Consider the following 12,927-nt stretch of genomic DNA (forward strand, 5'->3'; position numbering starts at 1 on the left):
CAGGATAGAAGTTAAAATTATTGGATGTGTTCCAGGAAATAAAACCACTTAAAAACAAATTCTTCAAGCTTCCTGTAGTCAAACTACATTAGTCAGTGCACTAAATGTACCATAAATTCTGTGCAAACTTTTTTTAATGATCCCTTAATCATGGAAAATGATAAGGGACATTGAAATTTGACATTGTAGAAAGTGCATTTAAAAGTGATCATATGTTTATACACCATTACCAACTCACACTCCCTGTCCCGATAATTTGGTGTATTAAAAAATATAGTTGTCCTTCAAACAAGACATAAAAAGGATAATAAAAACAGTCCTTAGTAGCTGCGTTTCCATTACCCTTTAAATAGGGCAAAATGACATTTGCAAATTGAAAATACGGCCAATTTTGCAAAATTGACATGAGGCGTTTTTCCGGCAATTTGGAAAATGTGTTTTTCGCAAAACAGCAATGGAAACAGTTTATTCACATTTTCTGGTCACCTGATGTAAGTCACATAATTATTATATGAAGATAAAGTGGTATGTACTAAAACCTCCCAGAAACACCTCAATACATGTTTGCTTCCAAGAATAAGAGGCTTTTCTTGCCAATAATGTCTGGATAACATCTATTTTGATTTAAAATAATGTACTATTACCTCCAATAAAACACCTATATGTTGCCGCTTCTAAGTATCAGAGGCACTCCAATGCATTAATGTTTGTATAAAACTCACGTTTCCTTCGGTTAAAAATAATGCGCAAATCTGCAATGGAAACCCACCTCATGTTCCCTAAAGTATGAAGTATGCCACATTTATCTACCTTAAAGATTAACTGGTTACCCCCAAGGTTGTATTTGTTAACATTAGTAAAAGCATTAGCTAACATGTACTAACAATAAGAAATATCGTTTATCAGCATTTATTAAAGTGACACCATGTAATTTTTTAACCTTCATAATAAATTTTCAAGACCCTTGTGATAGTACATCGACTTTAAATAGGTTGAATGACATGTCTGTCTACCATAGCCTGACGGGGTCTGTATCACTTTTACTCGTATTTTAAAACTTAGGGTTTCTGGTAGTAACCAGAGCACAAAAAAAACTACAAAATTCGACTGCTTTACGGCATACGTCACTTCCTCCACACAATTTGTTTTTAACGTGAATTTTGCTGGAGGCTTACTTAAGGAGTGTAGAGAGCATCTTGTATTATGTGACTCTGTGGCACCGTCTTTAGCGTCACGGACCTATGACACGGGCGACCCGGGTTCGATTCCCCTTTAAGGCAATTGTTTTATATAAACTCTTGATTCATACATAAATGCAATGTTCTTTATAAATGACGGCGATTATCTTGCATATAGTTCCCTGTATTCAGATGCTGTGTTCACGTATTTACCTTTCTTTTACTGTGTCTATGATATTTACATTACAATCCAGGATGCAATAGCAGTCAAACTTGCTCAAACTCACACAGTGTAAAACCAAACCATTTTCATTCACCAATCAGATCCGAGCGTTTTTCTGTTCTCTCTTCCTCATTTGCTGCGTTCCGCTGTCACTCGCGTGACGTATTACAAAGCGGCAGACTTTAGGTCTGCTTGGACCACATCGGTTTACTTGGATTTAGAGCAACAATTTTCACACAAAAGAGAGGAAAAACGAGCGCCATTGCGGAAAATCCTGGTGGCGAGGGAGAGAGAGACGATGCAACAATATTTGTTTGGAAAAAGGCAAGGAAATACTTCTGGTCGTTTCTCAATTGGAAGGCTGCAGCCTCCGGAGGTCAAATATGCAGGCTGCATACGTCATGAAGCCTGGTTTATTAAGGTAAACTTAGCATTACATTCGCAAGTCATAAGCATACTGCAACAATTTACGATTAACTAAGTATAATAGTCAACTTTGTAATTGTTAATATTGTGAAATAAGACAGTCTTGATGACGTATACAGCTTAGAAATACGACATCCGGAGGCTGCAACCTTCAGATTGAGAAATGGCTTCTGCCACGACGAATTCTTCATCAGAAAGTTGTAACATGACTGCGTTTCTCCCTGTTGTCTCAAAATGTTGATCGTTTAGCGTTTTAAATAGTTTTTAGTTTAGTTTTAAGGTTGGCCAGTTCCTTTCCTTTGCGACAGTGCTGCGGCGCTTGTGGGCTCTAGGGGCGCTAGAAGTGAAAAATACATGTCTAGCACCCCCTAGTGGCCGAAAAGTTCCATGGTGTGCCTTTAATATTTGTTAATGCAATTCATCACGTTAGTATATTTTGCATTAACTAATGTTAACAGTCACAACATTTAATTTGAATGAATTGAATGATTTTTTAAAAACTTAATTTAATTTACTACTTGCATACTTTTAGTCGACGTGATGTTTGGAGTGGCTTATCCTGAGAGGAAAAACTACGTTTCAGTCACATATCATCAATTAATGGAAACACTATCATTTTGCAAGTCTTTTGTTGACGTTTAGAAAAAAACGCTAAAGTTTTGTGCAAATCTGCAATAAACGCACCTCGTATTCCTTAAAGTATCAAGTATGCCGCATTTATCTACCTTAAAGATGAACTGGAAACACCTATGGTTGTATTTGTTAACATTAGTAAATGCATTAGCTAACATGAAATAACAATGAGAAATATCGTTTATCAGCATTAATTTATCTTTGTTAATAGCAGTACAATTTATCACGTTAGTCAATTGCATTACTAATGTTAACAGTTACAACATTTAATTTTAATGAATTAAAAAATATATATTTAATTTACTATCTGCATACTTTTTAACTCTAAGATATAATGTGTCTGTGTAGCTTAAGCTTACGTAAGTTACAATAACAATGAACATTGCTAAAAAACCAATCCGTCGTTCTTGGGACCAAAGTCTGCTTAAAGTAAACTGAAATACCTTTTTGCTAATGTAGTTCATGACAGTCATTTCGAACTCTCTTGCATTACTTGTAAAAGAGAATATTCTACTAAAATGAATCTTTTATATCCCACAGAAGAAAGTTATTTGATATGCAGCGACATATGGGTGAGGAAATGATGACTTTGAATTTTAATTTTTGGCTGAACTGCTCCTTTAAGAGATGGCAAAGCTATATACTATAAATCGTTCCCTTCTGTTCAAATGAAAACACCCGACAGTTTGCACAGTATAAGTGGTGGTGTCAATGATGGAATGTCTCCATCACGATCCCTTTCAGCAGAAAGTGCGTTTTTCTGCTCCTGAGCATGTCGCAAACACGGGGACACGTGAACTGGGCATATCAGAAATGCCTGGACCGGCGTAACCGTCAACGTGACGCCTGCTGAGACTGAGCCAGGATTTAAATGTCACTTTCACGCCGATGCAATGCAGTGTGGCTCTATACGAATCCCTTACTGATTTCCTCCAGGAAAAGGGAAGGGCAAACACAATCCAGCCACGTTCGGCCCACAAAAGAGGACCTATTATGTTCAAGAACGCAGTCTGCATTTCTTCCTGACTTAAGATCACTGACCTTGTCCAGGACCCCTACCTCACCTCAGCATTAGCGCAGTTGTGCCTAAAGCATGTCTAGGTCTCACTCGCTGTCCACCCCTTCCATCAGTCTTCTGCCCCATGTGATAAGCACCAGATGGGTCAAGCATTGGTTAAGTAACAATGAGTTTTTAATTTGAATTTTTCTGTGGTTCGAGAGGAGCTTGCCCTTAAACAGACTGCGAATCAGTTTGTGATATTGTTAAATTTAAACAATAAAAAAATATAAGTATGCAAATATCACCATCAGTTTGCAAATGAAAATGAATTTTCACTGCTGTGTGTTTTTGGTTAATTGAATTTGATTGCATTTCGTACTCAAAACGCCCTAATAATCATAATTCATGATTTTTAATGAAACTTGTATGTAACGACTTGAACTGTAATTGAATTTGGTCAAAAATGAAAGCAGTTATTTAATTCAGTCATACTAAGAAAGTCTATTAACAGAACATACACGAGTCAGTCGATTATCTATCTTTCGCATGGCTCCATGGAAAATTCGGATAAACGGGAGATAAAATCAATTCCCATTACAGTAAAATATCTATCATTAGTATTCAGACAATGCACGTCATTTTAGCACATCTGCAATCAATAACATCACTATTCTGAGCGTTTCTCCGTACGACATCAACAAACAAACTCTTGCACGACTGCCGTCGGTTGAACGACAAAACAAAAACAGATGTTTTCCAATCAAACTCCCTTCTCTCTCTCTCTCTTCTATTGTCGAACACCAGCCCAAACAACTAGATTAAACGGCAAAAAATCTTGAGTTTAAACATATCATTTATTCACAACACCTGTCGAGCGTGGAATGCGGGATGCCTCGGAGAGCTTATACTAGAGGAAAGAGCATTCCTCGTATCCACCTCCCATCCTAAGCTTTATCTACAGACGGACACAGCTGAGAAGCATCATACAAAATGTAATCTCTCCCTCCAGTGATGTTTGAGAAGCACAATTGACTGGATAACCTGAAGGAGGAGTTAGTGGAGAAACGCGTAGCTCATACACCAGAGGCTAAAAGAGCTTAGCGCTATATCGTGCTGTCAGGAACGTTGATTTAAAGCTTTCTTACTCACTAAAATCAAAATGTCAAGAGCCGCAGCTCCCACCCCATTAGATGCAGCACCTGTTCGTCATCAGCACATAAAACTAGGGACGTTTTACAATCAGATGTAAATGGACAGTAAAGCGGCGAAGCTCAGACAGCCAGTCGAGAAGACAGCTGCAGGCTGTTAAATCATCCATCTGCCTGGTCGAAATATGCATTTCTGTGGATTGAGACCAAGACAAAAGGGAGGAAATGCTCCCTTTTTTTTTTTTGTCTAGTTCTTTCGACCAGCACTTTAAAAGTTGTTTACACTGAATTGCATCATCAGTTGTTTTGACTCTGGGGGTTTTAGCTAAAAATTGAATCTCGCAGTATGGTCTTACAAGATTCCCACACCTTAGTTAACTTCAAATTCAAGGACCTTTCAAGGACTTTCCAGGTCCAATACCCTCAAAAACAAGGACTAAATGTGGGGACACATTTCAAGTGTACCTTTTAAGATACATTGTTACAGTTCCCTTTCGAGGGAACTCGCGCTGCATCACTGCGGTGACACTTTAGGGGTAAGTGCGTCTGAATGTGTATATCAAATTCAATGGTGAGGCTTTACGACAAAGACAGGGTGACGCAGGAGCCAGGAAGTATATCGCTATCTGAAATATTGCCAAAGACGGCGTTACAGGAAGGCAGGAAGTATGGCAAGGGAGACGCAGCGTCTCGTTCCCTTCTCAGGGAACAAAAGTTACATACGTAACCCGAGACGTTTTCATGTGTCAAACACAACTATGCAAAAAAGCATTTTGGTATGAATCAACATTCGCATACAGAAGATATAAGCATTTAAAGAGAACAATTTAGCACATGTGCTTAAAAAGTCAATTTTTTATGATATTATCCTACACTACATATGAAGAGTTTCGTTGCAAAACGAGATAAATCCATTTTTTAACATTTTTGTCAAAACATGTTTATTATTATGTTATCATGTTATTATTTTGTTTTATGGTGCTACTTAGCTGTATTTTTTAAGTTATGAAGGTTTAAATCAAAACAAACCAACTGCAGTTGCATTGAAATAAATCGGAATGCATAACCAAAAAACGAGATTTCTGAACAATTAAAAAAAATGGTGGTTATCTCGCTTTTCATATATAATATGGATTTTTTTTTGCTCCTTGCATAAAATAGATTCAAGCACTTTTAATGACCTGTATCTATGTATGTATATTTTCAAAAACTTCCCAGGGCCTTGATTTTTTTCCCCCATATTTTCAAACTTTCAGGGACCCGTGGGAACCCTGGCCTTATCAAAAAAGACAAATTTTGCAATTTAATCTGATTGTAATCCTACAAATTAGTTGTTAAACAATGTTCAATTATAAGTTTGTCGGGTGTCGGAGGTATGGCCTGATGGGTAGTGCATTGGGCTGCACAAAACTGAAGAAAATGTGATTGTGATATATTGCTTAAAAATTTTATATACAGTATGCGATATGATAATGCTTTAGAAAAGCAAAATCATTTTTTTTACTTAAAATGTATTAGCATAAATTGCATTTACGTTTCACATTATTTTCGGAAAAGTAAGCATGACTCTCTCTATCTCAATGGTCTCTCTGCTATTTGCATCAACCTAAACTTCTTTGAAATATTAAAATAAATCTGTTAATGCAAACTCACTGCGATATGCTTATTTGCGATATTTCAGCGATTTCAATATATAGTGAGGACCTAGTAGCGTGCATGCTAACACAATGTATATATAGGTGGTCAGCCTGACTTACAAACGCTGTTGGAGCTATAGTTTAGTGGTTAGCACACATGATTTGACACATTAAGCTTTGATGACGACAAAATTTAAATCTAACCTACAACCAGTGTTGGGTAAGTTACTCAAAAAAGTTATTGATTATATCTTCAATCATATAATTAGATTACTGTACAAATTATTCTCTCCAAACAAGTATTTCATTACTTATTACTAATTACTTTCTAAATCCTATTTAGTAAGTGATACAAAAATAGGCTTGAAACAGCTTGAATAAATCATATAAAAGTAAATGTATTTTTCTGGTCACACTTTTTAAGGTCCAATTCTCCCTATTAACTAATTTTGCCTCAATATACTCCTAATTGCTGCTTATTAATACTTAATAAAGTCGTTGTTAAGTATGGGTAGGATTAAGAATGTATAAGGTTTTGCAGAATGTGGCATTAATATGTGCTTTTTAAGTATTAATAAGCAGCCAATACCTCAGTAATATTAATGCTAATAACCAACCAGTTAAAAGTAAGAAAGTGTTCCCATTATTCTTATTAACTCAAAGTATTTAAAGTCAGAAGGACAAAGACAAAAATGCATTTTAACCTCAGACTTTAAAAGTTGATATTAAATCCACTATTGTATTATACATAATTGATCCTCATTTTTCAGTGGCACTCCATGGATCTCCACATTTTTCCGTGGCCCCACCACAGACTTTCTTTTCCGTGGCATTCTCACGTCCTATTTTCTTACCATTGTCGCTTCGGTTTAGGGTTAGATTTACATAAAATGACATCCTTACCCAAACCCAACTCTAACCCTAATAACAGGCGACAATTGTTTAAAGCTTAGAAAATATAAAAGAATAATTCTGAAAAAATAGTATAAACCAATACTTTAAGTGACATACTAACGCAAACACCAAATCTAACCCTAAACCGAAGCGACAATGCAGTTGAGTAACCAATGTGTGACAATGACCTGGAAAAGAAAGTCTGTGGCAGGGCCACGGAAAAATGTAGATCCGTGAGAATGCCACGGGAAAATTCTGTGACTATCCCACGGAACTTTGTAAGATCATGTTGGTCCGTACACAGTCTTTAGTTTAATTACATCAATAGTCACTGTAATTAAATTACTGGAAAAATGAGAGTCAATGAAAAAGTAATTAAATTAACTAATTACTCAGTAACTAGTTACACCCAACACTGCCTACAACATTTTAATTTCAACCAAACTCTTTCATACTGCTTTATAACTTTGTGAAATTGCACTGTTTCTCGCACACTTTGACCATAATTTAGATTTCACTAAAGATAAAAAATCTCACACACGGTCATCGTTTCCTTTATCGCATAGTAATGTTTTGGTCAATGACCTGCTTGAAAGTGTTTCAGTAAACAAATCTGTTGTTTGTTTTAAAATAACAATTCCTAAAGATATGAAAACAAAACACAGCTGCGTGTAATGTTTTGGGGAAGGTCACACAACTCGGCCAGGAGAAAAAGTATCATCTGAACTTGCCAAGATAAACAAGAAGTTCATAGATGTTGATGTTTGTAAATATTGAAGACCACCTTAAAAAAAGACCCTGACGAGCAAGACGTTTCTGGGGATTCGATATGTATGTGTTTACGATGATACAATAAAATCCAGATTGTAAAAGCAACGACAAGTTGTGTTGACACACATTCCTCCTGGTCCGTCTTTCGTGGCTGGAGATAAGGCTTCTTGTTTCATGGATGATTGGCATAGAGGCAGAGAAGCGTGTAAGATGTATAAATCATATCTTTGGCACACTGGTGCATCCGTTATGTGCACTTCTCCCATGGCAATGCAGCGATAATTCATGATAGCCATGTCACATACCCCCATGATTCAGAGGTGAGCTACCAAAAGCCAAAACAAAACTAAAACAAATCGAGCAGAAAGGTGTTTGACAGAGCAGAGTGATGTTTGTAGTAGAGGAACATTCAGCCCACACCGAATCCCACTGAATTCATGACAGGGGGACTTGGAGACATAAGAGAAATATCAGACAAATATCCCAACCAAACTGCTGCGTACTTTCTCAGAGTTTTCAAATCTGCAAACTCTTTAGTGGACTGTCTCAATTCAATGCCGCAGAGATCAGGTATTTTTGTAGGCCTACCTTGAAGTTAACGGGACAGTGGTTACCTCGCAAAAAAACATACATTTTCCCATAGACTTTTGGATTAAAAAGCAAAACATAAGCTCTGTGTTTAACAAAAGTTAAAGGCGGGGTGCATGATCAATGAAGGCCGATGTTCATATTTGAAATCACCTAAACAAACACGCCCCTACCCTATAGAATCTGGACCTTCTTTTGATAGACCCACCCCACATATACGCAACCCAGGCAACGATGTTGTTTAGTAGACACGCCCCTTACTGCTGATTGGCTACAAGTGTGTTTTGGTACTCGGCCCGACTACCTTTTCCAAAGTGCTTATCAAAAATCATGCACCCCGCCTTCAAAGACTCTTACATGTTTGGTCCAACCAGTTAATCTTCAAAGATAAATAAATAATTTATGAATTTTGACGTGTAAATGCGATGACTAGAAATATAAAGCGCCAAATTTTTACTTCTAAATTCTTAAAAGTTGTGTATCATCTGTGCAGACGATCTTGTTGGACAAAATGTGTAAGTGTCATACAACTAGGGCTGTCAAAATGATTAAATAATAATCTCAACGCGATTGTTTGACCTCATCGCGATGATTTAAGATCACCGCAATGATTGCACATCTCTGTAAAAAACACAAGGGGGAGCTGCAGCACCTGTATAAATGAGACAGTATCAGATTAATACGTGTTATGTGTATTGAAACTTGTACTGCCAGATAAACCTTGCAAGAGATTTAATTTAAATAATCACAACAATGTGTGAAAATTATTACATGAACAAACAAAAAATGAAATAAATGTCAAAGCAATAAAACTTCAAAGTCAAAGTCCTAACACAGGCATTTAATCGCCATAACCGTCGCAATTTTACCGTCAGCCAAAATTCATAACCATGACAGCCCAACATACAGCACGTGTAGGTTAACACAGAGATTATTTTTTGCTATATTTGTCTTTGGAAAAATGTATGGGCTTTTTTGCGAGGAATCCAGTGTCCCGCTAACTTCCTGGTTAGCCTACAAAAATACATCATCCCTACGGCACTTTGTTGCAATGTTTAAATTTATGTTAAATTCATTTTTAATTTTAAATTTTCTGCTAATACAAGTTTCTGCTACATTTATGGATTGAGAAATGTTGCGAGTCAAACATGCTGCTGTATATATCCGAGTCATATTTTACACCAACATCAAAAGAAAAAAAAATTATAATATTCAGAAATTATGTATGAATAGTTTCGTTGCAAAACGAGATAACCACCGTTTTTTTTTTATTGTTCAGAAACCTCGTTTTTTGGTTGTGCATTCCAATTAATTTCAATGCAACTGCAGTTGGTTTGTTTTGATTTAAACCTTCATAACTTAAAAAATACAGTAGCACCATAAAACAAAATGATAACATAATAATAAACATGTTTTGACAAAAATGTTAAAAAATGGATTTATCTCGTTTTGCAACGAAACTCTTCAAACTCTTCAACAAACTTCATTTAGTTTCAGGCCTCCAGACTAACTTTTTTTCACTAGGAGCACAGGGCCCCCAGATGAAAATGTTAGGGGCGCAACCAGAAAATTTAGGGGCACACACTGTAAATCAACATGCTAACCAAATAATCATATTTCTACTAATTTCTGAAAGTACAATGTGCTGTTTCAAATTCAGTGTCATATCACAAAAAAATGTCAAATTTACTAGTCGGACATGTGCGACTGGATGTAAAATTCAGTGGCACACTCTCAAATTTTGGTGCCAAAATGCCACCATTTAGTGGCAGTCTGGAGCCCTGAGTTTAGTATAATACAATTAAGCCCATTTATACTAATATTCACACATTACACTTCTATCATTGAAATAATTACAGTAATGGTAGGCTTAAAACAGTTGAAAAGAGTTTAAATGTGTTTAACGTTTACGATAATACCACGAATCAAACGAGCATAATAGTCCTACAACTAATCTTTACGAAACTTTTATTTTTCTTTTGATAATTGGATGAAACATGACCTTGACATATTTCAGTGAGCATCATAGCTCATTTATTTGAAGACATTTGAAGTGTGTGCTGTTAAACATATTAATAAAGAAATCTGTCTCACATTGCATGGACAAACTTAAATTTAATCTACTACTATTATGACTTCCACATTTCCATTAACACATTCTGCCTCAATAAAATGCAAACTCACGGCTCAACGCTCAAGACGCATATTCTCAAAACTTCATCTGTGATGACGAATTATTCACCGTCTCTTTCTTTCAACCGCATCTGAACAACATCACTCAATTTACAATCCACAGATGGTTTATTCCAACTATGACACATTTATGGTGTGTATGTGAAAAGAGACAGTACCGTATATACTCTGCTTTGAACATCATAATTACATCAATTACTGCAACATGCGTAGACATTTCCTAGAGTCAGATAACTACATTTTACAGCCTAATTGTAACAAGCAAGTCTAGGCTGAAGCAAAACAAAATGACATTTTGGGTAAGATTTAATAAATGAATTTCAGCTTCTCATTATTTGTTTGGCCACATGTACCAGAGCGGGTATGCGTGCAAGTAAAAAATCTGACAACTTAACATGACTTTTTTTTTAAAAATCCTAAAACTTTAAAATTGCTAATTTGTATTTTATCAAAGTCAATAAATTACAAAAAGTAAAGTTTCATAAATATTTAACTTTGCAAAATAGTTTCAATGTTTTGATTTCTCAAGAACCATAAATGTGAGGGGAAAACAAATGGAAAACTTACATTAGATTTTAAAGGGTTTGTTGAAAGTTTTGTGTGATTATCCATCATTAGATGTGGAGGAAGAAAAATAACTGAGAAGATTGTTTTGTGAGGAGCTCATTGGATGTGCGGTTGGTTTTTAGCTCCAGGATTGTTCTGGGTAATGCTAAATGACTTGTGGATGGATGAGATATTTTTAGAGCGATCCACGCTCATTCCTCTACTGATGGATTGGTGACTGATCATTTACTGAGCTAAGAGCTTGCACGTCAAGAGAAACCAAAAACCTAATTACGCCAAAGACAATGCCAAAATAAATCACTTTGGTGTTGGGAATTAACCTAAAGTTATAATACTGCAAACAATGCTCACATCTGATGGAAAATCTGCTACGTATCAGCAATTTCTTTTACTTTTTGGTATTTCTAGCTCATGAATTGCACAGCAAAGCAGACAAGCAAAAAAGGTGGAAAAAATAGCATAGTCTCTGTTTGAAGATATGTTGTGCTGCTTGTGTATAATTAATGTTTGGCACTCGAGCGTGTGATTAAATCAATTTTGTACTGAAAAGCACAGAAAAAAGAAAGACTGCGATTATGTAAAGACGTGGTTTCGATGGCATACAACCACACATGTAATTATGATTGAACGTGTTGATCAAACCCAAAGAGCCAAAGAAGATATAGTCAAATATTGATTTCACTTTGTCGCAGTCATTTTGGCGACCAGCCCAACGCACATGCTTCATGTTCTCAGGTGCGCGGATAATCACGCCGCCTGCATTTCAAATGCTTTCAACCAGCATAACATTCACATCGCTCATCCCAAACAAGATTTCAGCGCTCTCGCCCGCAGGAGAAGTGTGGGACTGCAAAATAACACGCAGACTCGAAGCGGAACTAATTGAATTCGCAAACTAAACCAAACACACAGACACGTGCGAGGAAAGTGTCTCGCTTTCACTAAACACGTTACGTATTAAATCCCTCAATATTTCAAGGGTGTCATTTTATGAGCAGTCCAAATTGCAAAAAAGCATGTGGCCTTACCTTCTGAACATTGCAAAAAGATCACAGTTAACAAAAGTCCATGCACAAAAGGACATTTCCACAGTGAAGTAGCCATCGCAGTTAATGACAGACGATCTCCAGACGCTGGACGATAGTTTGGACTTTAAAGGGGAATGATAAAGTATTCAGGCCACGATGTCAGCGATCAGTTGTCCTTAGAGATTCACCGATCATCTTCCATCTGAAAACACATGAAAAAAATGTTTTCTTTAGTAATGTAAAAAACAGGAATTTAATACATAAATGTCCTAACTTTAATGTGCCCTGTGGAAATATTTACATCGTAATGCATCTTGTGTGTTTTAAACAACCAAACAGAAACTATGCCCGAGGACAATTTATTTAAATACAAACGTTATACAGTGATGTTTACTCATTATGTTTATTTTAGTCAGTCTTTCTCCAATAAATGATGTAGTAATGGGTAACTGGAATGTACACAGTGATTTCTTTACATGGTTGTTTAAACTTTTACCATGTTGTCACTACAACAGCAGCCAAGTGCTAGTGAGATAGATATTGATCTGCAGTATCAAAGAAAAGATATAACTCGTCTACCTATACAAAAGAATTGTAATGGAATGTGAGATCCGTGTCTGGTTTTACTTTGAGCACAACAT

General features: G+C 36.3%; 1 protein-coding gene across 6 annotated transcripts in view; it reads right to left on the reverse strand.

Annotated features, from left to right (window-relative positions):
* The window catches only part of LOC129443133 (adhesion G protein-coupled receptor L2), a 160,770-nt gene that overhangs the window by 116,869 nt on the left and 30,974 nt on the right, over positions 1-12,927 (reverse strand). For all 6 annotated transcript variants that reach the window (XM_055203557.2, XM_055203555.2, XM_055203556.2 and 3 more), the window contains exon 2: positions 12,287-12,488. In XM_055203557.2, the coding sequence (XP_055059532.2) occupies positions 12,287-12,362 (76 nt within the window). In that variant the 5' untranslated portion in view covers positions 12,363-12,488. The remainder of the gene's footprint in view (positions 1-12,286; positions 12,489-12,927) is intronic.

Source organism: Misgurnus anguillicaudatus, unplaced genomic scaffold (assembly GCF_027580225.2).
Source record: "Misgurnus anguillicaudatus unplaced genomic scaffold, ASM2758022v2 HiC_scaffold_26, whole genome shotgun sequence".
NCBI classification, from domain to species: domain Eukaryota; kingdom Metazoa; phylum Chordata; class Actinopteri; order Cypriniformes; family Cobitidae; genus Misgurnus; species Misgurnus anguillicaudatus.